At 42.6% G+C, this 20,644-nt stretch overlaps 1 protein-coding gene across 9 annotated transcripts in view; it reads right to left on the bottom strand.

The window, feature by feature from the left end:
- pcnt (pericentrin) overlaps positions 1 to 20,644 on the bottom strand; it is a 194,484-nt gene that overhangs the window by 37,414 nt on the left and 136,426 nt on the right. For 7 of the 9 annotated variants that reach the window (XM_078403749.1, XM_078403755.1, XM_078403751.1 and 4 more), the window contains 6 exons: positions 18,577 to 19,566; positions 14,132 to 14,326; positions 12,766 to 13,317; positions 10,148 to 10,250; positions 7,581 to 7,753; positions 1,150 to 1,347 (listed from right to left, as the gene is read on the bottom strand). In XM_078403749.1, coding sequence (XP_078259875.1) covers positions 1,150 to 1,347; positions 7,581 to 7,753; positions 10,148 to 10,250; positions 12,766 to 13,317; positions 14,132 to 14,326; positions 18,577 to 19,566 — 2,211 coding nt within the window. The remainder of the gene's footprint in view (positions 1 to 1,149; positions 1,348 to 7,580; positions 7,754 to 10,147; positions 10,251 to 12,765; positions 13,318 to 14,131; positions 14,327 to 18,576; positions 19,567 to 20,644) is intronic. The other 2 variants (XM_078403752.1, XM_078403754.1) reach the window with 2 other exon arrangements.

Raw genomic sequence — 20,644 nt, 5'->3', positions numbered from 1 at the left:
ACTGGAGATGCTGCCTAGCAAGAGAAATTTACAAGATGGTAAACAATTAACTCATGCAATGTCTTTGAACCTATCTTACATTGAAATGCATGCCTTGTGATGAAATGGAGAAAGTAAATTAAATGTAACAGTAACAGTAGGTTAACCTATTATGAGCGTTTGTCGGTACTGGGTCTGTACTCGCTGGAGTTTAGAAGAATGAGGGCGGACCTCATTGAAACATACAGAATAGTGAAAGGCTTGGATAGAGTAGATGTGGAGAGGATGTTTCCACCAGAGGGAGAGTCAAGGACTAGAGGTCATAGCTTCATAATTAAAGGACATTCTTTTAGGAAGGAGATGAGGAGAAATTTCTTTAGTCAGAGGGTGGTGAATCTGTGGAATTCTTCATCGCAGGCTATCGATATTTTTAAGGCAGAGATAGAAAGATTTTTGATTAGTACAGGTGTCAGATGATATGGGGAGAAGGCAGGAGAATGGGGTTAGGAGGGAGAGATAGATCAGCTATGATTGAAAGGTGGAGTAGACTTGATGGGCCGAATTCTACTCCTATCACTTATGACCTGACAAATTCACATTAAAGAAAATTTATATTTCAAGCAAGGTCAATACAGCACAAGATCCAATAAAGAACACTGATGTGCCAAAGACTGCTCTCTTCTACCAGTTCAAACTTAATTGTGGTAAGCTGTGAAAGTATATCACATTATTTCTAGCGATCTGTCACTAACATCACAGCCATTACAAAAGTTGTCAGGCTGATGACAAAAACTAATGTACTAATACTACTTATAACTAACACCTTCAACTTGCTTGGTTTATAATAGTTAACTGATTATTGAAGAGCCTTGAGGAAATAAAAATGGCAACATTGAAAAACAGAAATGGCAGACAATTGCATCAAAGAAAAGAAAGCTCCTGCAATGGACCATGCAAAATTGTTGAAAAAAAATCAAGCATTTTTAACTTTTAAAAGTGGCATCTTTCTCTGAATAAAGTCCTCTGCTTGAAAAGATGATACAAGTGGACTTCACCATACTTAAGTTGTGGTATGTTTTCTAGGTGATGCGAGGAAGGGCAAAGGTATTCCCATGCCTTGGACCAAGTTGGACTTTGGCACAGTTTGTCACAATAGCTGGATAAACTTACCTCATCAAACTTGTTCAGTGCCTTAGAAAGCAAGTCTTTCAAGAGCTGAATTGTGTCAAGCAGTCCCACTTTCTCTTGTTGCCATTCATCCACTGTATTACTGGAAACAGACACACGCTGAGATCCACGGCAGTGGGAAGGCCTTTCTGTTAGGGCGAGCACATGACACCCTTCCTCATGTACTTGGTTTAGCAATGCCTGTTGGGGAAGACGTCGCGCAGACTTCAATCTCAACAATAGAACGAATATTGAAAGCAGTTTAAATTCAACATTTAACATCAGATCCTAAAATGAAATTGCATGATTGGAAAGAAGTGTATTGATTAGTTTAGTGATAACCCTGCACAAAGTAATCTCAAAATAATTTTTACTTGGTATCACCCTCATTGGAGATAATCTAATATTAGCATTTCTAATTGAATTTTGTTTGGACAAGAAAAGTAAAAATGTTTGGCATGAAATCAGCAAGTTCTATTAGCACACATTGTTTCAGCACTTTACTGAGGACCATTTTGCTAGAGAACAAATGCAACTGAAAGTCTAATACCAGTACGACCACAATTTATCCATGACTATTTGACAGCGCAAACCGAACAGACACTGAGACAGTGATTATTAGAAGTTCTATTTTCCTATCTTGATGTTAGGAATATGAACTTTCAAAAGGGATTTGATGCACACAACATAATGGACATTTCCCATGTGAAAGCTTATGGACAATAGCTTGTCGTAGTATTTGTATAGAGCTGACTACAGAAAAGAAAGCTACCACTGGAAGGTATACATAGTGGCATTCAAACCATTGTCTATTTGATATACATTGTAATACAGCACAGAAACAAGCCCTTCAGCCACCACCTCCATGCCAACATTTATGCATGTATCCCGTTTATCTGCATTACGTCTGGATCCTCCTTTGCTTTGCCTATCTGCCTAAATGCCTCTTATATGGAATGATTATATCTGATTCCATCACCTCCTCTGGCAGTGTGTTCCAGACATCAATCATTGTGTAAATATCAACTTTTCCCTCAGATGCCATTTGAAACTCCTTTCATCTTACATCTATGCCCTCTTGGTTTTGATACTCTCACCGTGGGAAACATATTTAGACCTATCTTTGCCTCTCATAATCTTGTATCCTTCTATCAGGTTATCTTTCAACCTTATCCACTCCTGGGAAAATAAGACCAGCCTGCTTGATCTTTCCCCATAACGAAAGGCTGCCAATCCAGGCAACATCCTGATGAATTTCCACTGCATTAACTCCAGTGCAATCACATTTTCCCTGTAGTGAGCTGACCAGAACTACACCCAATAAGTGTGGTCTAGCCAGCGTTGTGTGAAGTTGAAGCAGAACTTAACTCTTATAAGCTACACCCAAACTTTTGAAGACAGCATGCCAAATGCCTTCTTCATCACACTATAGACGAAATTGCGGAGCATTTGGATCGCAGTAACAGGATCGTTCCGAGTCAGCATGGATTTACGAAGGGGAAATCGTGCTTGACTAATCTACTGGAATTTTTTGAGGATGTAACTAGGAAAATTGACAGGGGAGAGCCGGTGGATGTGGTGTACCTCGACTTTCAGAAAGCCTTCGACAAGGTCCCACATAGGAGATTGGTGGGCAAAATTAGAGCACATGGTAGTGGAGGTAGGGTACTGACATGGATAGAAAGTTGGTTGACAGACAGAAAGCAAAGAGTGGGGATAAATGGGTCCCTTTCAAAATGGCAGGCAGTGACTAGTGGGGTACCGCAAGGCTCGGTGTTGGGACCGCAGCTATTTACAATATACATCAATGACTTGGATGAAGGGATTAAAAGTACCATTAGCAAATTTGCCGATGATACAAAGCTAGGTGGCAGTGTGAACTGTGAGGAAGATGCTATGAAGTTGCAGGGTGACTTGGACAGGTTGTGTGATTGGGCGGATGCATCTGGACCGCACCTGGAGTACTGTGTGCAGTTTTGGTCTCCAAATTTGAGGAAGGATATTCTTGCTATTGAGGGCGTGCAGCGTAGGTTTACTAGGTTAATTCCCGGAATGGCGGGACTGTCATATGTTGAAAGACTGGAGCAACTAGGTTTGTATACACTGGAATTTAGAAGGATGAGAGGGGATCTTATCGAAACGTATAAAATTATTAAGGGGTTGGACACGTTAGAGGCAGGAAACATGTTCCCAATGTTGACGGAGTCCAGAACCAGGGGCCACAGTTTAAGAATAAGGGGTAGGCCATTTAGAACAGAGATGAGGAGAAACTTTTTTAGTCAGAGTTGTGAATCTGTGGAATTCTCTGCCTCAGAGGGCAGTGGAGGCCAATTCTCTGAATACATTCAAGAGAGAGCTAGATAGAGCTCTTAAGGATAGCGGAGTCAGGGGGTATGGGGAGAAGGCAGGAACGGGGTACTGATTGAGAATGATCAGCCATGATCACATTGAATGGCGGTGCTGGCTCGAAGGGCCAAATGGCCTTCTCCTACACCTATTTTCTATTGGCTATTGTCTATAGACCTGTATTTCAGGGAACAATGGATTTGTACCCCTGGGCCTCTCTTTATCAACATTCCTCAGTCCCACAATTTACTGCATATGTTCTATCCCTATTCCCAAACTGCAGTACTTTGCACCTGATAGGATTAAATTTAATCTGCCAATGCTCTACCCAACTTTCGCATGGATCTATATCTTGCTGTAGTTTTAAACAAAATTCCTCACTATCCACGCACCACCAATTTTTTGATGTCATTCACAAACTTATTCCTCTTGCCTTCTCCAACGTATAGAAAAGACAGAGGGGGTGGGGTCGCTCTGTTGGTAAGGAATGATATTCACTCCCTTGCAGGGGGGGACATAGAAACAGGAGATGTAGTGTAAAAAAATAACCGCAGATGCTAGTACAAATCAAAGGTATTTATTCACAAAATGCTGGAGTAACTCAGCAGGTCAGGCAGCATCTTAGGAGAGAAGGAATGGGTGACGTTTCGGGTCGAGATCCTTGTTCAATCTGAAGAAGGATCTCGACCCGAAATGTCACCCATTCCTTCTCTCCTGAGATGCTGCCTGTCCTGCTGAGTTACTCCAGGATTTTGTGAATAAATACCTTTGATTTGTACTAGCATCTGCAGTTATTTTCTTACACTACATCTCCTGATTCTATGTCCCCCCTTGCAAGGGAGTGAATATCATTCCTTACCAACAGAGCGACCCCACCCCCTCTGTCTTTTCTATACGTTGGAGAATGGAGAAGGGTCTCGACCCGAAACGTCACCCATTCCTTCTCTCCTGAGATGCTGCCTGACCTGCTGAGTTACTCCAGCATTTTGTGAATAAACATCAGGAGATGTAGAATCAGTATGGATAGAAATGAGGAATTGTAAGGATAAAAAGACCCTAATGGGAGTTATCTACAGGGCCCCAAACAGTAGCCTCGACATAGGGTGCAAGTTGAATCAAGAGCTAAAATTGGCATGTCGCAAATGTAATGCTACGGTGGTTATGGGAGATTTCAACATGCAGGTAGACTGGGAAAATCAGGTTGGTAATGGACACCAGGAAAGAGAGTTTGTGGAGTGCTTCCGAGATGGATTCTTAGAACAGCTTGTACTGGAGCCTGCCAGGGAGAAGGCAATTCTGGATTTAGTGTTGTGCAATGAACCTGATCTGATAAGGGGACTCGAGGTAAAAGAGCCATTAGGATGCAGTGATCACAATATGATAAGTTTTACTTCGAAAATCGAAAGTATCAGTATTACAGTATAGCAAAGGGGATTACAGAGGCATGAGGCAGGAGCTGGCCAGATTTGGCTGGATGGAGGCCCTAGCAGGGAAGACAGTGGAACAGCAATGGCAGGTATTCCTGGGAATAATGCAGAAGTTGCAGGATCAATTTATCCCAAAGAGGAGGAAAGATTCTAAGGGAAGTAAGAGGCACCCGTGGCTGACAAGGGAAGTCAAGGACAGCATAAAAATAAAGAAGTATATGTGGCGGCGCCTAACGGCAGCGGCTGACTAGCAGTCTGTCCGTCTTTTTTTTGTTGAGTGTCGGTGTTGGGATGATTTATATATATATTTTTTTGGTTGTGTATGTGTGGGAGGGGGTGGTGGTGTGTGGGGGGTGGGTGTGGGGAACTTTTCTCTTCCTCACGGCGCGGGGTGCGGCTCGGCTGCGGGGCCTAACATCCCCTGGTGCGGCTCGGCCGCTGGACTTTACATCCCGGTGCGGCTTGGCCGCTGGACTTACATCGCCCGGTGCAGCTCGGCTGCGGGGCTTAACACCGCCCGGTGCAGCTCGGCTGCGGGGCTTAACACCGCCCGGTGCAACTCGGCTGCGGGACTTAACACCGCCCGGTGCAACTCGGCTGCGGGACTTAACACCGCCCGGTGCAGCTCGGCTGCGGGACTTAACACCGCCCGGTGCAGCTCGGCTGCGGGGCTTAACACCGCCCGGTGCAACTCGGCTGCGGGACTTAACACCGCCCGGTGCAACTCGGCTGCGGGGCTTAACACCGCCCGGTGCAACTCGGCTGCGGGACTTAACACCGCCCGGTGCAGCTCGGCTGCGGGGCTTAACACCGCCCGGTGCAACTCGGCTGCGGGACTTAACACCGCCCGGTGCAACTCGGCTGCGGGACTTTTCACCGCTGGTGCGGCTCGGCTGCGGGACTTAGCTGCGCAAGGCTTGGTCGCGGGCCTTTCATCGCCCGGTTCGGCCGCGAGACGTTTCAGCGCCCGGTGAGGACACTGTGCGGGTCGGTCGGGGACGAGCTGTCTGTCCGTGGGCGTGGGGAAGAGAGGGGAAGTTTTGTTGCCTCCATCACAGTAAGGGGGTGTTTGGAGTCACTGTGATGGACGTTTGTGTTGGGGTTATGTGTCTTGTGTTCTTTTTTTTTTCTATGACTGCTATGTAGTTTCGTTCGGTACTTCGGTACCGAACGACAAATAAAGTTCTGTTATACCTGTTATATAGCAAAGAAGAGTGGGAAGCCAGAGGATTGGGAATCTTTTAAAGAGCAACAGAAGATAACTAAAATGGCAATACGGGGAGAAAAGATGAGGTACGAGGGTAAGCTAGCCAATAATATAAAGGAGGATAGTAAAAGCTTTTTTAGGTATGTGAAGAGGAAAAAGATAGTCAAGGCAAATGTGGGTCCCTTGAAGTCAGAAGCAGGGGAGTTTATTAGGAGAGCAAGGAAATGGCAGACGAGTTAAACCGGTACTTTGGATCTGTCTTCACTAAGGAAGATACAAACAATCTCCCAGATGTTCCAGTGGCCAGAGATCCTAGGGTGACAGAGGAACTGAAGGGCAGGAAATGGTGTTGAGTAGACTGATGGGACTGAAGGCTGATAAATCCCCAGGGCCTGATGGTCTGCATTCCAGGGTACTTAAGGAGGTAGCTCTAGAAATTGTGGACGCATTGGTGATCATTTTCCAATGTTCTATAGATTCAGGATCAGTTCCTGTGGATTGGAGGGTAGCTAATGTTATCCCATTTCATAGCAGTATCTGATGCAAAAGATCATAGGTTTAAGGTGAAGATTAAAAGGTCTAGAGAGGATCTCAAGAAAAATATATTCAGTTAGATGTAGTTGAAGTAGAAGTAGTAGTAGTAGTAGTAGTTGGAATGCACTGCTTAAAAATGGATGGAGTATTGATGAAGTTACATCTGGTAGTTCAGAAAATCTGCTATCGAGGCACCAAAGTCACACGTGTGCCAGTATTTTCACGCTCCACATCCTTCTGCACTTTGAATATAATATGGAAATGATGTAAGGATTACTTTTAATTTAAATTCAATTTAAGCAGCATATATATTTAAGGAGATCATATAGATGCTTCTCAAATGTTGTGTCTCTGGTTCTACCACCACCCCAAATGTGCATTTCAGAATGTAACTACCTCTAACTGAATATGTTTTTCTTGGGATTCCCTCTAAACCTTTTAATCTTCACCTTAAGCCGTTGCCTTTTAATATCAGATACCAGACAAAAATTTCCTCACAATCCACTCTATCTTTGCCTCATAATTTTGTACCCCTCTACTAAGTCTCCCCCCATTTTCCTCTGCTGCAAAAATAAACAAAATTCAGGCAACATCCTGATGAACCTGCACCAGTGCAATCATGCCTTTCTAACAGTGTGGTGGCTAAAACTGAACTTAATCCTCCAACTATAGCCTAACTAAATGTTTATATTGTACCATGATTGCTCTGGACTTACATTCAATGCCCCAATTAATGGAGGCCAGCCATCCTCTTGTCTCCAATAAAGTCAACTGGCCAATTTGCCTTGTATCCCATGGGCTCAAAATTTTTAGCTGCCTTCCATGTGAACTTTCTCAATGGCAATATTTAAGTCCATGCAAACTGCTTAACTGTCCCTCATTGTCCCTATCAAAATGATGAAGTAAAGTTAAAAGCTGACCTGTAGCTGTGGGGAAGGCATTTTGTCAGCAGACAAGTTATGCTTTGTTGCATGACTATCCACATCTATTAATGCAATTCCACGACTCTGCAGATATTCCACAAAACTATTGTCCAGGCGTTCTGTGGTTTCAAGCTCCTGATTTAGTTTTGCTCCAAGATCCAAACTTGTACCTGTGGAAGGAAAATTAATCAATATCTTTTCCAAGCCATTCTTCCTTTAACAGTCAAACCTTTATCAATTTCTTCATGCACCCAATTCTTGCACCCAAGTCTGTGAAAGGATGTTTTACTATTAAAAAGAGATAGATTGACTGCATACTAAGAGCAACCACACTAAAAAGGCTAAAACTGCCATCATCCTGATGCATGTACTTCTACGTTCCTCTGTTCTACAACACTTTCACGTGCTCTATCTAGGTTTAACTTCCCAAATGCAACACCTTGCACTTATCCGAATTAAACTCAATTTACTATTCCTTGTAGGAATTCCTTTACTATTCCTCATCTACCCAGCTTCTCAAGATCACACTATAGTTCCTAGTAACCTCATTCACTGTCTACGATACCACCTATTTTAGTATAATCTGCAAGCTTACAGCCCATGCGTTATACCTCTGATCCAAATTGTTAAGGAAGATGACAACTAATACTGGGCCCTGCACTGACATGAGGTACATCATGAATCTCAGTAATCCAGGCCTAAGTTTGAGAATGAACAAGAGGAATCTCAGGGTCAAACTCCCTAGCTTTCTGAAATTTGCAACACAAGTCGATAGAGTGGTAAAGAAATTAAATAAGAGACAAAAAAATCAAATGGCAGTTTTAAAGGACTTTGGTTAGGCCACATTTGGAGTATTGTGTGCAGTTCTGGTCAAACCATTGCAGGAAGGATATGGAAGCTTTGGAGAGGTGTGGAAGAGGTTTACCGGAATGCAACCTGGATTAGAGGATATCAGTGATAAGGTTGGACATAATTGGTTGTTTTCACTGGATGTCTGAAGCTGAGGGGAGACCTGATAGAATTATACATAATAACTCGACCAAGTGGACCCGTTGGGCCCAAACCTCTCCTGCATTGGTGCAGCACCCTCTCCTCCCCCCCTCCCCCTCCCTCCATCCCTCAATCCCCCCCCCCCTTCCTCCCTCCCCTTCCCTCCCTAGGAGATAGATTTAAACTTTAAACTTTTAAAATATAACACCGATTTCAATGAAACTTCTTCCATTAGCACCAAAGGGACGACAGTGAGTAAGGTGGGCCTAAAATTGTCGTGCTATCGTGTACCGTTTTGGCTGTAGTTCAGGAACAAACAAACAAGAGTTTTAGTATATAGATGAGAAGCATAAGTGGGTAAAAAGTCAGAACTCTTTCCCCAGGGTAAAAATCTCAAGAGACTATAAGGCATAGCTTTAAGGTGAGGGAGGCTAAGTTTAAAGGAGATGTGCAAGCCAGAGGTGATGGTGAAGGCAGATATGATAACGGCTTTTAAGTGGCTTTTGGATAGCCACATGGATATGTAGGGAATGGAGGCATATGAATCACGTGCAGGCAGAGGAGATTGGTTTAACTTGGCATCATGTTTGGCTGGCGAATAGTGGGATCGAAGGGCCTGTTGATGCAGTGTATTGTTCCATGTTAAATATTGTGGGAGCATCTGTCTTTCCACATTCAAATACTCAGGAAAAACGACACCCTCAGATCCCATGTAAACTTCCTTCCTCTTATCCGCTTCCTTAGAAGCCCATGCCAGCGGAAATAGATTATATTTATTCTCCTCACAATTTTGTGTACCTCTGTCCGCCACACCACAATCCTCCGCCAATGCTTCTCCCTGTTACAAAATCAACCTTGGGTCCACTTTGGCGGCATTCTCTGGATTGACAGACTTTAACCTTTGAGCGGGGCAGAGTTTCATATATCCATGCTTGCGGATGACATAAAAATAGATGGCAGGACATGATGCAATGTGGATATTTGTCTCTGCAACAGAATATAGGAATCACAGAATGGGCAAAAACCTGGCCATCGAAGTTTAATGTTGAAGTGTGAGGTCATACACTTTGATGAGAGGAATATAAAGACGGCCTTTGATCCAAATGGAGAAAGGTTGAGGAGGGGCTAATTACAGAGAGGTCCAAGTGTTCTTGGACATGAAACACTAGTTAGCAGACAGGCAAAGCAAGTTGGAAGGCAATATACATATTGATGGTCATGGCAAGTGGGATGGAGTTTAGGTATAGAGAAAGATTGTTGCAAACATACAGCATGTTGGTACGGCCATATCTGTGGTATTGTACACAGTTTTATTCCCCTTACAGAAAGATACATTAGTATTGGAGACCGATAAAAAGAGTCTCACTTGGCCAATTCCTCTGATGAGTGTTGTCCTCTCATAAAAAGCAAAAAAACCCATTAGATCTGCATCTAAAAAATGAACAGCAGTGGCATAGCTAATGGAGCTGCTACCTCACAGCACCAGGGAGTTGGCTTTAACTATGCCCCAAGTGCTGTTTGTGTAGAGTTTGGAATTCTTTTTTTGTTTGTGCTGCTCTTTTTGACATACTCACAGCTGCCACAACCATCACTTATCCAGTCAGGAATTGAAACTGTTGAAGCCTTATCTTCCTGCATTGCTGTCAGTGTCAATTCAAGTGGTGCATCATGTTGCACCTATGGAGGAAAACACAAACCATAAGCATCCATGGAATTTTATAAATCTGATATTCTATTCACCCTAATCGTATTGGCAACAGTTTCTGACATATTAGCTGAGGAACTTAGCAAAAAAGAAAGTCCTACCAACCCAACATGATAGACATTTTATTTATTCATTCACGGAGCGTGAACTTTTATGTCAACGTCACCATATACCATCCATCCTTAACTGCCCCAGAACTGGGAAGGGAATTACACGTTAACACACAAGAAATATATCTTATACCACCATCGCAAATAAATTTCATTTCACTTGACCTACTACATGTTTCCATTATTTTCTATTTTTATTTCAGATTTACAAGATTCTGCAGTTATTTTTATTTCTGTTCATCATGTTTGAACTGGTTTAAACAGATGCTGCAAATCTAAAATAATAACAGGGAACACTCAGCAGGTTTGTGGAGAGAAAACAGGATCAATATTTCAGATATATAATGGAGACACAAGGAACTGCAGATGTTTAAGTCTTGAGCAAAACATAAAGTGCTGGAGGAACTCAGCGGGTCAGGCAGCAACTGTGGAGGGAAATGGACAGACTATGTTTCAGGCCAGTACCTTTCTTCAAACTGGTGGGAAAAAACAGGAAAAGATACGTGGGGATGTGGCAAAACCTAGCAAATGATAGGTGGATAGAGGTGATGTTTTTTTTAGTGGCAGATGGGTGGAATAAGTGGCAGAAGCCAGAGGCGACAATGAGACAAAAGGGCGTCAGATTAGGAGAGATGAGGTGAAATGTAAAGTTGGAGGGATGCTTATGGGTGGAAGGGGATAGAGGTGAAATAAGTGACTCAGGGATGTGGAATGAGAGTACAGAGGAGGGGAAAAAGTGAATAGTGAGTGGGAAAACTGTGTGTACACTATGTGTGCTAGAGGGGGAAGGAGGTAGGCAGAAGCAGGGGAAAAGGAATAGTAGGGACTATAACTTGAAACTGGAAAATTCAATGTTCATACCATTGGGTTGTAGGTTACCCAGGGTGAATGTGGTGGCAGGTTTGCATCTGCACTCTGAGGACTACACTTGTGGGAGCTGCTTCTAGCTATAGCTCCTTTCCGACAGTGTTAATGAACTGGGGTAGTAGCTGGACGATCTCAGGATCATCTGGGATACTGTGGATGTCATAGATGGGGTGACAGTGAGGTGGTCATGCCAAGGGTATGGCAGAAAGTAGATAGGTAACCATCAGGAAAGGGGGAAGACAGAGAATGCATGAAACCACTGGAACCATTCCCCCAAAACAGGTATGTCGCTTTGGTTACTGTTGGGCAGGGTATCGGTCAGGGGAGAGCATTAGCAGCAGCAATCAGCTCCGTAGCATCTGACCTGGCTCTGAGGCAAAGTGGGGCAGGGTGTTGACAGGCAGAGCCATAGTGATATCAGACTCGTTAGTAAGAAGGACTGGCAGGAGATTCTGTGGTACCAAATAGGACTGCAAAAAGGTGCGTTTTCTCCCTGGTGCCAGAGTTCATATCTCAGAGCGGCTGCAGAACATTCTCAAGGGGGAGGGGAAGCAGTCAGACGTCATTGTGCACGTTGGCACAAATAACATAGGTGTGAAAAGGGATGGGGTCCTGTTCAATGATTACAGGGAGCTAGGCAAAAGGTTAAAAAGCAGGATCTAAGGTAGTAGACTCCAAATTGCTCCCAGTGCCACATACTGCTGAGGATAAAAGCAGGAAGTTATGAAAGGTGAATTTGTGGCTGACGATTTGGTGTAAGGGGCAGGGATTCAGATTTAAGGACTACCAGACTAAGTGGACCCGTTGGGCCAAAACCTCTCCTGCATTGGTGCAGCACCCTCTCTCCCTCCCCTCTCCCTCTCCCTCCACTCCCCTTATCCTCCTTCCTTCCCCCCCCACTCCATCCCCCTCAACACCCCCCCTCCCCCCCACTAGGAGATAGATTAAAACTTTAAAATGTGAATATCTTTAAAAATATAACACCAAAACTTCTTCCATTAGCACCAAAGGTGAGTAAGGTGGGCCTAAAATTGTTGTGCTATCATGTACCGTTTTGACTGTAGTTCAGGAACAAACAAACAAACGAGTTTTAGTATATAGATAGATTGCAATCTGGAGCAGAGGTAAGCATTGCAATCTGGAGCTGTGTAAGAGGGAAGGGTTGCACCTGAATTGGGACGAACCAATACCCTGATGGACAGGTTTCCTCGTGTTACGCAGAAGGATTAAAACTAGATTGGCAAGGGGACAGGATCCAGTGCAGAAGTGAGGCAGGTGTGAGGGTAGAAGTCGGTAAGGAAGATGATGAAAGCAAGTTCAGTGGACAGGATAGGCAGAGGCATGGCAGGACTGTTGGTTTAAGTTGCATTGATTAGAGTGCAAGAGGCCTTTTTTATAAAATGTAACTACTGTGCTGAGAATGTATGACACTAGTTTAAATATAATGTTATGATTGATTCAATCACACACACATAATAAAAGTACAACATTAAAACTTTTTGATGCTCACCTTCTCTGCATTAGAATATTCAGAGAGTGAATGTGGATAATCAGATGGGGATGGAGAAGGCCTATGCCATCTGTCTTTTGCAGAGTAAATGCTCTGATCCTCTCTATCTGTGCCTTTTTCAAGTTCAGATGATCTGCTGCGCACCACCTCCATGTCTGCACTGTGAACACAGCTGATCTCAGAAATTCTGGAGTTGTGCAGGCCATTCATCCATTCCACACTTTCCTCAAACTTCCTCATCAGCTCTGGGGAACTCAGCATGCTCCCACTGATTGTGTGATCGTAGGCAAGTGGTTGATGTCCACCTCGACTATGATCATGAGAATCTTCTTTGTAAATTGATGGGGTGGTTTGTGGCCTATCAGTCTCCGCATTGGACTGCTGTTGCAACTCAAGTCCCTGCCTCTGACATTTCTCATTCAAGTCCTCCACTTCTTTTGCCCGATTCGCCAGTTCCCCCTCTTGCTGTAATAAGGCTTCCTGCAGTTGGTTCACCTGAGTTTTAAGATTGCGGGTATGGATCTCTAAGTCAGCAATGGCGTGTTCTTTTACCTATAAAAATGTAAAGCAACAAATTAAAAAATAAGTTAGTTGGAGAATATGTATTTGCTTACCTATATTGAGTACTTGACCAACACCATAGCAAATTGTAAAATTTCCTGCTGCAAATATTAACGACTGCAATGGTTGCCAGCAAGCCAACAAATGTTCTGCAACTGACAACTGAGCCAGCAACTGACATGTGATAATAATGTACATTAACAATTTTGATAAGAATGTAGGTGGAGTGGTTAGTAAGTTTGTGGATGACGTCAAAATTACTAGTGTGGTGGACGGTGAATTTCATTTCAGGTTACAATAAGATCTATATCAACTGAGAAAATAGGCAAAGGAATAGCAGATGGAATTTAACTTGGACATGTTTGCATCTGATGCATTTTGTGAAGGTCAACCATGGCAGGGTATACAAAGTGACAGCCATAACTGGAATATTTTCTTGGATATGTTAACTCTGTGTAATTCTTTAAAAAGGTAGCCATTCTTTTGTTTACTGACACACTCTCCCAATCTACGATAACCAACTTACATCTTTCTCTGAACCATTAAAATTACCTATCCTTTTTATTTTGTTTTGTTACTTAGCTCGGAGATCATAGCTCTGAGTAGGCTGCATTGATTGTACATATTGATTAGCTCAAACAATGTGACCAAAGGTTTTTGTTCCCGTCACAACTTACACAACTTGTTGGTAAACTGGAATATTTTCAAATGTAACAGCAAAGTGAATTCAACTGCAAATCACAAGAAAAATAATTGGTTTACATAGAGGAATTTAATGAGACGTTATTAGACCTTAATCACTCACCTGTTCAGCCTCCAGCAGTTTCTCAATGTTCTCTGCACTAGAGTTCAGCTCTTCCTTAACTGCAGAAAGATCTGCTTGCAAGGTCTCATGTTCAATATTTAGCTGCGCGATGATCATTTCCTTCTGCTGCAAGGCAGCTTCCATCCCTGTCAGCTTCTCCTGCTTTTGGAAATGAGAAATAGCCATTCCCATTAGCTATAGAGGGCAAAATAGCATTTTAATTTTGTGTATTTAGATTTATTGATCATTAGAACAAATCAGTTCTAATGTTTCCCCTGCAGATTAACTGGAAACATTAAGTTAGTGAAGATAAATTGAAAAAACGTATTCATTGCTAACATTTTCAGTTTAAGAGTTTGCAAACTTCTAAGGGCCAAATGGCCTCCTCCTGCACCTATTTTCTATTCCCAGATAGATCTGGCTCATTGGTTTTGCTGGTCATGGAAGCAAGTAGCTGAGTCACACAGAGCATGGTCAAAACTGATCACTGATTTAAGCTCAATTTTAACGGTGAAACATTTCAGGTTAAATGATACCACTCAATGTGATCAGAAAGGATGATCAGGATTTTGTTCCAAATGAATTACAAAGAAAAAATAGGTGCATGAGTAGGCCATTCGGCCCTTTGAGCCAGCACCGTCATTCAATATGATCATGGCTGATCATCCAAAATTAGTACCCCGCTCCTGCTTTTTCCCCCATATCCCTTGATTCAGTTAGCCCGAAGAACTAAATCTAACTCTCTCTTGAAAACATCCAGTGAATTGGCCTCCACTGCCTTCTGTGGCAGAGAATTCCACAGATTCACAAATCTCTGGGTGAAAAAGTTTTTCCTCATCTCAGTCCTAAATGGCCTACCCCTTATTCTTAACCTGTGACCCCTCGTTCTGGACTCCCCCAAAATGGGGAACACTTTTTCTGCATCTAGCCTGTCTGTAGTGTAGTGTAGTAATTTATCGAACACAACACTGTTCAATCCCTTCAGAATTTTATATGTTTCTATAAGATCCTCTCTCATCTTCTAAACTCCAATGAATACAACCCCAGTCTAGACAATTGCTACTGGAAGATGTACATAATGCCAAGACATGAACAGCTCAGTTGTGATACACTACAACTGATGCATAAGCATTGGACATGCACAATGAGATTAACTATCTTGGAGACAGAAGAAACTATCTTCTGAAGTTACCTTCAGTCTTTGAATCATATTGATCCAAACCCAGTACAAGTATAGAAGAGTCCTAATCCGAAATGTCACCTATCCATTTTCTCCAGCAATGCTGCCTGATCCGCTAAGTTACTCCAGCATTTTATGTCTATGTTTGGCATCAGTCTGAAGGAATCTGACTCGAAACATCACCTATCCTTGTTCTCCAGGGATGCTGCCTAACATTCCAAGGTACTCCAGCACTTAAGAGTCATGGAGCCATATATCATGGAAACAGGCCCTTCAGCCCAACTTGCACACACCGACCAACATGTCTCATTTACACCGACCGGTCTCACCTGCCTGCGTTTGGCCCATATCCCTCTTAACCTATCCTGTCTAAATGTCTCAACTACCTCCTCCAGCAACTCATTCCAAACACCCCTCAGATTCCTATTAAATCTTTCCCCCCTCACTTTAAACCTATGTCCTCTGGTTTTCGATTCTCCAACTCTGGGCACAAGACTGTGTATTTACCCGATCTATTTTTCTCATGATTTTGTATACCTCTATAAGATCATCCCTCATCCTCCTGCACTCTAAGAAATAGACTCCTTGCCTGCTCAACCTCTCCCTATTGCTCAGACCTTCGAGTCCTGGCAATATCCTCACATCTCTTCACCCTTTCCAGCTAGACAACATCTTTCCTATAACATGGTGCCAAAAATGGAACACAACACTCTAAATGTGGCCTCACCAACATCTTATACAATTGCAACATGACTTCCCAACTTTTATACTCAATACTCTGATAAAGCCTTTTTGACTGCCCTATCTACCTTTGACCCCACTTTCAAGACTTTGTGTCTTTTCTGGTAAACCAGCATCTGTAGTTCCTTATTGGGATTTTTTTTTTAATGGTGATAACATGGGAAATGTTCACATAGAACATAACAGTACAACACAGGAACAGACCCATTGTCCTTAAATGTCTGTGCCGGACATGATCCCACTTTTTAAAAAGGGAGGGAGAGAGAAAACGGGGAATTATAGACCAGTTAGCCTAACATCGGTAGTGGGGAAAATGCTAGAGTCAGTTATTAAAGATGTGATAGCATTACATTTGGAAAGTGGTGAAATCATCGGACAAAGTCAGCATGGATTTACCAAAGGCAAATCATGTCTGACGAATCTTATAGAATTTTTCGAGGATGTAACTAGTAGAGTGGATAAGGGAGAACCAGTCGATGTGTTATATCTGGACTTTCAGAAGGCCTTCGACAAGGTCCCACTTAGGAGATTGGTGTACAAACTTAAAGCACACGGTATTGAGGGTTCAGTGTTGAGGTGGATAGAAAATTGGTTGGCGGACAGGAAGCAAAGAGTAGGAATAAACGGGTCCTTTTCGGAATGGCAGGCAGTGACTAGTGGGGTACCGCAAGGCTCAGTGCTGGGACCCCAGTTATTTACAGTGTATATTAATGATTTGGACGAGGGAATTGAATGCAACATCTCTAAGTTTGCGGATGACACGAAGCTTGGTGGCAGTGTTAGCTGCGAGGAGGATGTTAGGAGGCTGCAGAGTGACTTGGATAGATTAGGCGAGTGGGCAAATGCATGGCAGATGCAATATAATGTGGATAAATGTGAGGTTATCCACTTTGGCGGCAAGAACAGGAAAGCAGAGTATTACCTGAATGGTGACCGATTGGGAGAAGGGGAGATGCAACGTGACCTGGGTGTCATGGTGCACCAGTCATTGAAAGCAAGCATGCAGGTGCAGCAGGCAGTGAAGAAAGCGAATGGTATGTTGGCATTCATAGCAAGAGGATTTGAGTTTAGGAGCAGGGAGGTTCTGCTGCAGTTGTACAGGGCCTTGGTGAGACCGCACCTGGAGTATTGTGTGCAGTTTTGGTCTCCTAACCTGAGGAAAGACGTTCTTGTCTTAGAGGGAGTACAGAGGTGGTTCACCAGATTGATCCCTGGGATTGCGGGACTTACATATGAGGAAAGACTAGATAGACTGGGCTTGTACTCGCTGGAATTTAGAAGACTGAGGGGGGATCTTATAGAAACATAAAATTCTTAAGGGGTTGGAGAGGCTAGATGCAGGAAGATTGTTCCCGATGTTGGGGGAGTCCAGAACTAGGGGTCACAGCTTAAGGATAAGGGGGAAGTCTTTTAGGACCGAGATGAGAAAACATTTCTTCACACAGAGAGTGGTGAGTCTGTGGAATTCTCTGCCACAGAAGGTAGTTGAGGCCAGTTCATTGGCTATATTTAAGAGGGAGTTTGATGTGGCCCTTTTTGCTAGAGGGATTAGGGGGTATGGAGAGAAGGCAGGTACAGGCTACTGAGCTGAATGATCAGCCATGATCATATTGAATGGCGGTGCAGGCTCGAAGGGCCGAATGGCCTACTCCTGCACCTATTTTCTATGTTTCTATGTTTCTAAGACTACCTCTTATCTGACTTTACATATGAGACACACAAAATGCTGGAGTAACTCAGCGGGACAGGTAGCATCTCTGGAGAGAAGGAATGGGTGATGTTTCGGGTCGAGACTTCTTCAGACAAGTCAGAGGAAAGGGAAATGAGAGATATAGACAGTGATGTAGAGAGATATAGAACAAATGAATGAGAGATATGCAAAAAAGTAGTGATGATAAAGGAAATAGGCCATTGTTAGCTTGTTTGCGAGGTGAGAACGGGAACCTGGTGCGACTTGGGCAGGGGAAGGATGGAGAGCATGATGGAAGGAAGGAGTGCAGCATGAAATATTCTCAAGCATGCAATACATTGGATGCAGAGATGATGTTTCCTCTTGCCGAAGTCTAAAACTTGGATTCAAAGAGTCAAACTAGTGACGAGTCATTCAGAATGCAGTAAATCCATGGAATATTTTCTTTGAGCTGGAGTAAAGTGGACGTTCAGACAGAGTGTACGCAAAGCTGAAACCAACAGTTTTCTGGATATTTTAGGAATCGATTGATATGGGAATTGTGGGGGAAATAAAATTGGGTTATCAGCCACAATCTTGTTAAATGGTGTTCTAAGTTTGAGAATTGAAGGGGAAACTTTCACACCTACTACTTCCATTCTTGCTCTGATGAAAAATGAAGATTTAGAACTTTTGCAGGATGTAATATTATGTACTGGAGAAACTATGTGTATTACCTCACTTACAAGAAGTATTACATATTGAAACATATTCTAGATTGTGCAAATCTTCACTCCAAAAGTACTCACCAAAAATGTTTGTCAGTATTCTCAGGAGAAGTGGAAATAGACTTACCAAAGCATCATCTTTCACCTTTATTTTTGCAGCAGTCAGGGTAGTGCGAACAGATTGCTGTTCACTCTCAATTTGGTTCAAGTGATTTTTTAGTTTTTCATTCTGGGCTTCCTGTCTGGATAATTCACCCTTCAAACGCTCAACTTCGACTTGTAGATTCACACTCTTCTGCTTCAGTGTCCGAAGCAGACAATCGCGCTCCAGAAGGTCAGAGTGTAAGGTTTTTAATTCATCACTACATTTATGGAACAGAGCTGTTTTTTCTGCAAGTTCCTGTTCAAGCTCCACGATTCTTGTTGGGAATAATCCCATAGCTTCTATCTCTTCCCGTCTTTGTTTCTCAATCATTTGCAGCAGCTTCTCCTTTTCATTCTGAGCATCTTCCAGTTCTTGGACACGTGATGAGAGAAGAGATACATCAGCATCTCTTTGGGAAATGTGAGTCTTCAATAAACTGTTGTCCTCCTGAAGACCGTTGTATTGCAGCTGAAGTGACGCAAACTCCTGCTGCTGCTGCTGATTCACCTCCTGCAGGTTTTGAAGGCTTGTTTGCAAAACGTCCAACTTCTCTTGGAACTGAACTTCATTTTTATCCAAGAGCTGCAGAAAACCTTCTCTAGTCATTGTCTGTGTCTGATCCTGAAACTCTGCTGTGTGCATACAAAGATCTTTTTTGTAGTCTCCGGCACCCCTGTTATCGACTGACTTAAATGCCAGCTCCTGTTGCAGATTGTCATGAAGTCCTCTGGAGAATGTCGTATTTGGTCCAGACACTTTCTCCATGCTGAAAATATCAAGTTCTTCCTGAGAATCACTAACTTCATGGCAATTTGAACCCAACAGTGACAGTTCTTGCTGCAGTTTCTCTATCACCTCAATGAGGTGCTCAATCTCCTCTTCTTTTGCCTGACGTAGTCTTTCTTGGTCAACAATAAGTTGTTCAATTTGTGTTTTCAGCTCTTCAATTTCATCATTTTTCTCTTCAAATGCCTGAAATAAAAAGACAATCACATCACTGATGTATATCACTAGCAAAAAATCATTTTCCTATTATTGTCTAGGCTTAAGCTCAGGGGTGACCGCGCTTTTGCGATTGCAGCTCCTAGACTGTGGAACAGCATCCCTCTCCCCATCAGAACTGCCCCCTCCATCGACTCCTTTAAGTCCAGGCTCAAAACCTATTTCTACTCCCTAGCGTTTGAGGCTCATTGAGGAGGCGCTGTGAACTGTTTGCGTGCTACTGTATGTTTCTTTTTTTTCCCTTAGTACCTAATCAGATGTACAGCACTTTGGTCAACGTGGGTTGTTTTTAAATGTGCTATACAAATAAAATTGACTTGACTTGACTTGACTCTGTTCATTTCTGCCTTCTAGTCAATCATAAACTTTCTCTTTGATTTTTTTACAACCCTTTATCCTCCCAAGCACTTCTTTCCATCTCTCATATTTGCTTTTAAATTGTTAAAATCAGCAACGTATTCACCATTTAATGTAACCTGAAAGATAAATTCCGATTCTCCATTAATGGATGCTGCCTGACTTGCTGATCACTTCTATATTTTCTAGCTTTACTCCCAATGCAATGCATGTTTGAATATTCCGAATAGACTGACCAATGTCATCAAAATGACTAAGGAAGTAAAAACTATTCACATTCATCATTACCAAATAACTAATTGGCTATAAACAGCTTGTGGGGGATCTTGAAACCATAAAAGAGATCCAGATTCTTCCTTTCTCATGAGGAGAATGCAGTGATTAAGAATTAGAATAAAAGTGAAAGCTGGATAATTGAAGGATAGTTCAACTCAATACAAAGAATTACTTTGAAATATATCTTAACTAAAGAGCTTCATTTTTTTTTCCCCCGGTCAATTCAATACAACAGATTGACCATACAGTTGTGAAAGTTAAATAGTGCAAAATCATTGTATCAAAAATTAAAACAATATAATCACATATGATATTTTCTGACCAAAAAAATAAAGGTGTAGGCAGAAGCCAAGGCTTATTGTGCCTACCCTTAATACTTAACAAAATATAATTTTAAAAAAACACAACATCATAG

The sequence above is a fragment of the Rhinoraja longicauda genome, chromosome 8, assembly GCF_053455715.1.
Source record: "Rhinoraja longicauda isolate Sanriku21f chromosome 8, sRhiLon1.1, whole genome shotgun sequence".
Lineage (NCBI taxonomy): Eukaryota > Metazoa > Chordata > Chondrichthyes > Rajiformes > Arhynchobatidae > Rhinoraja > Rhinoraja longicauda.
The sequence above is the reverse complement of the archived record's forward strand: the minus strand, read 5'-3'. Positions and strand labels throughout refer to the sequence as shown.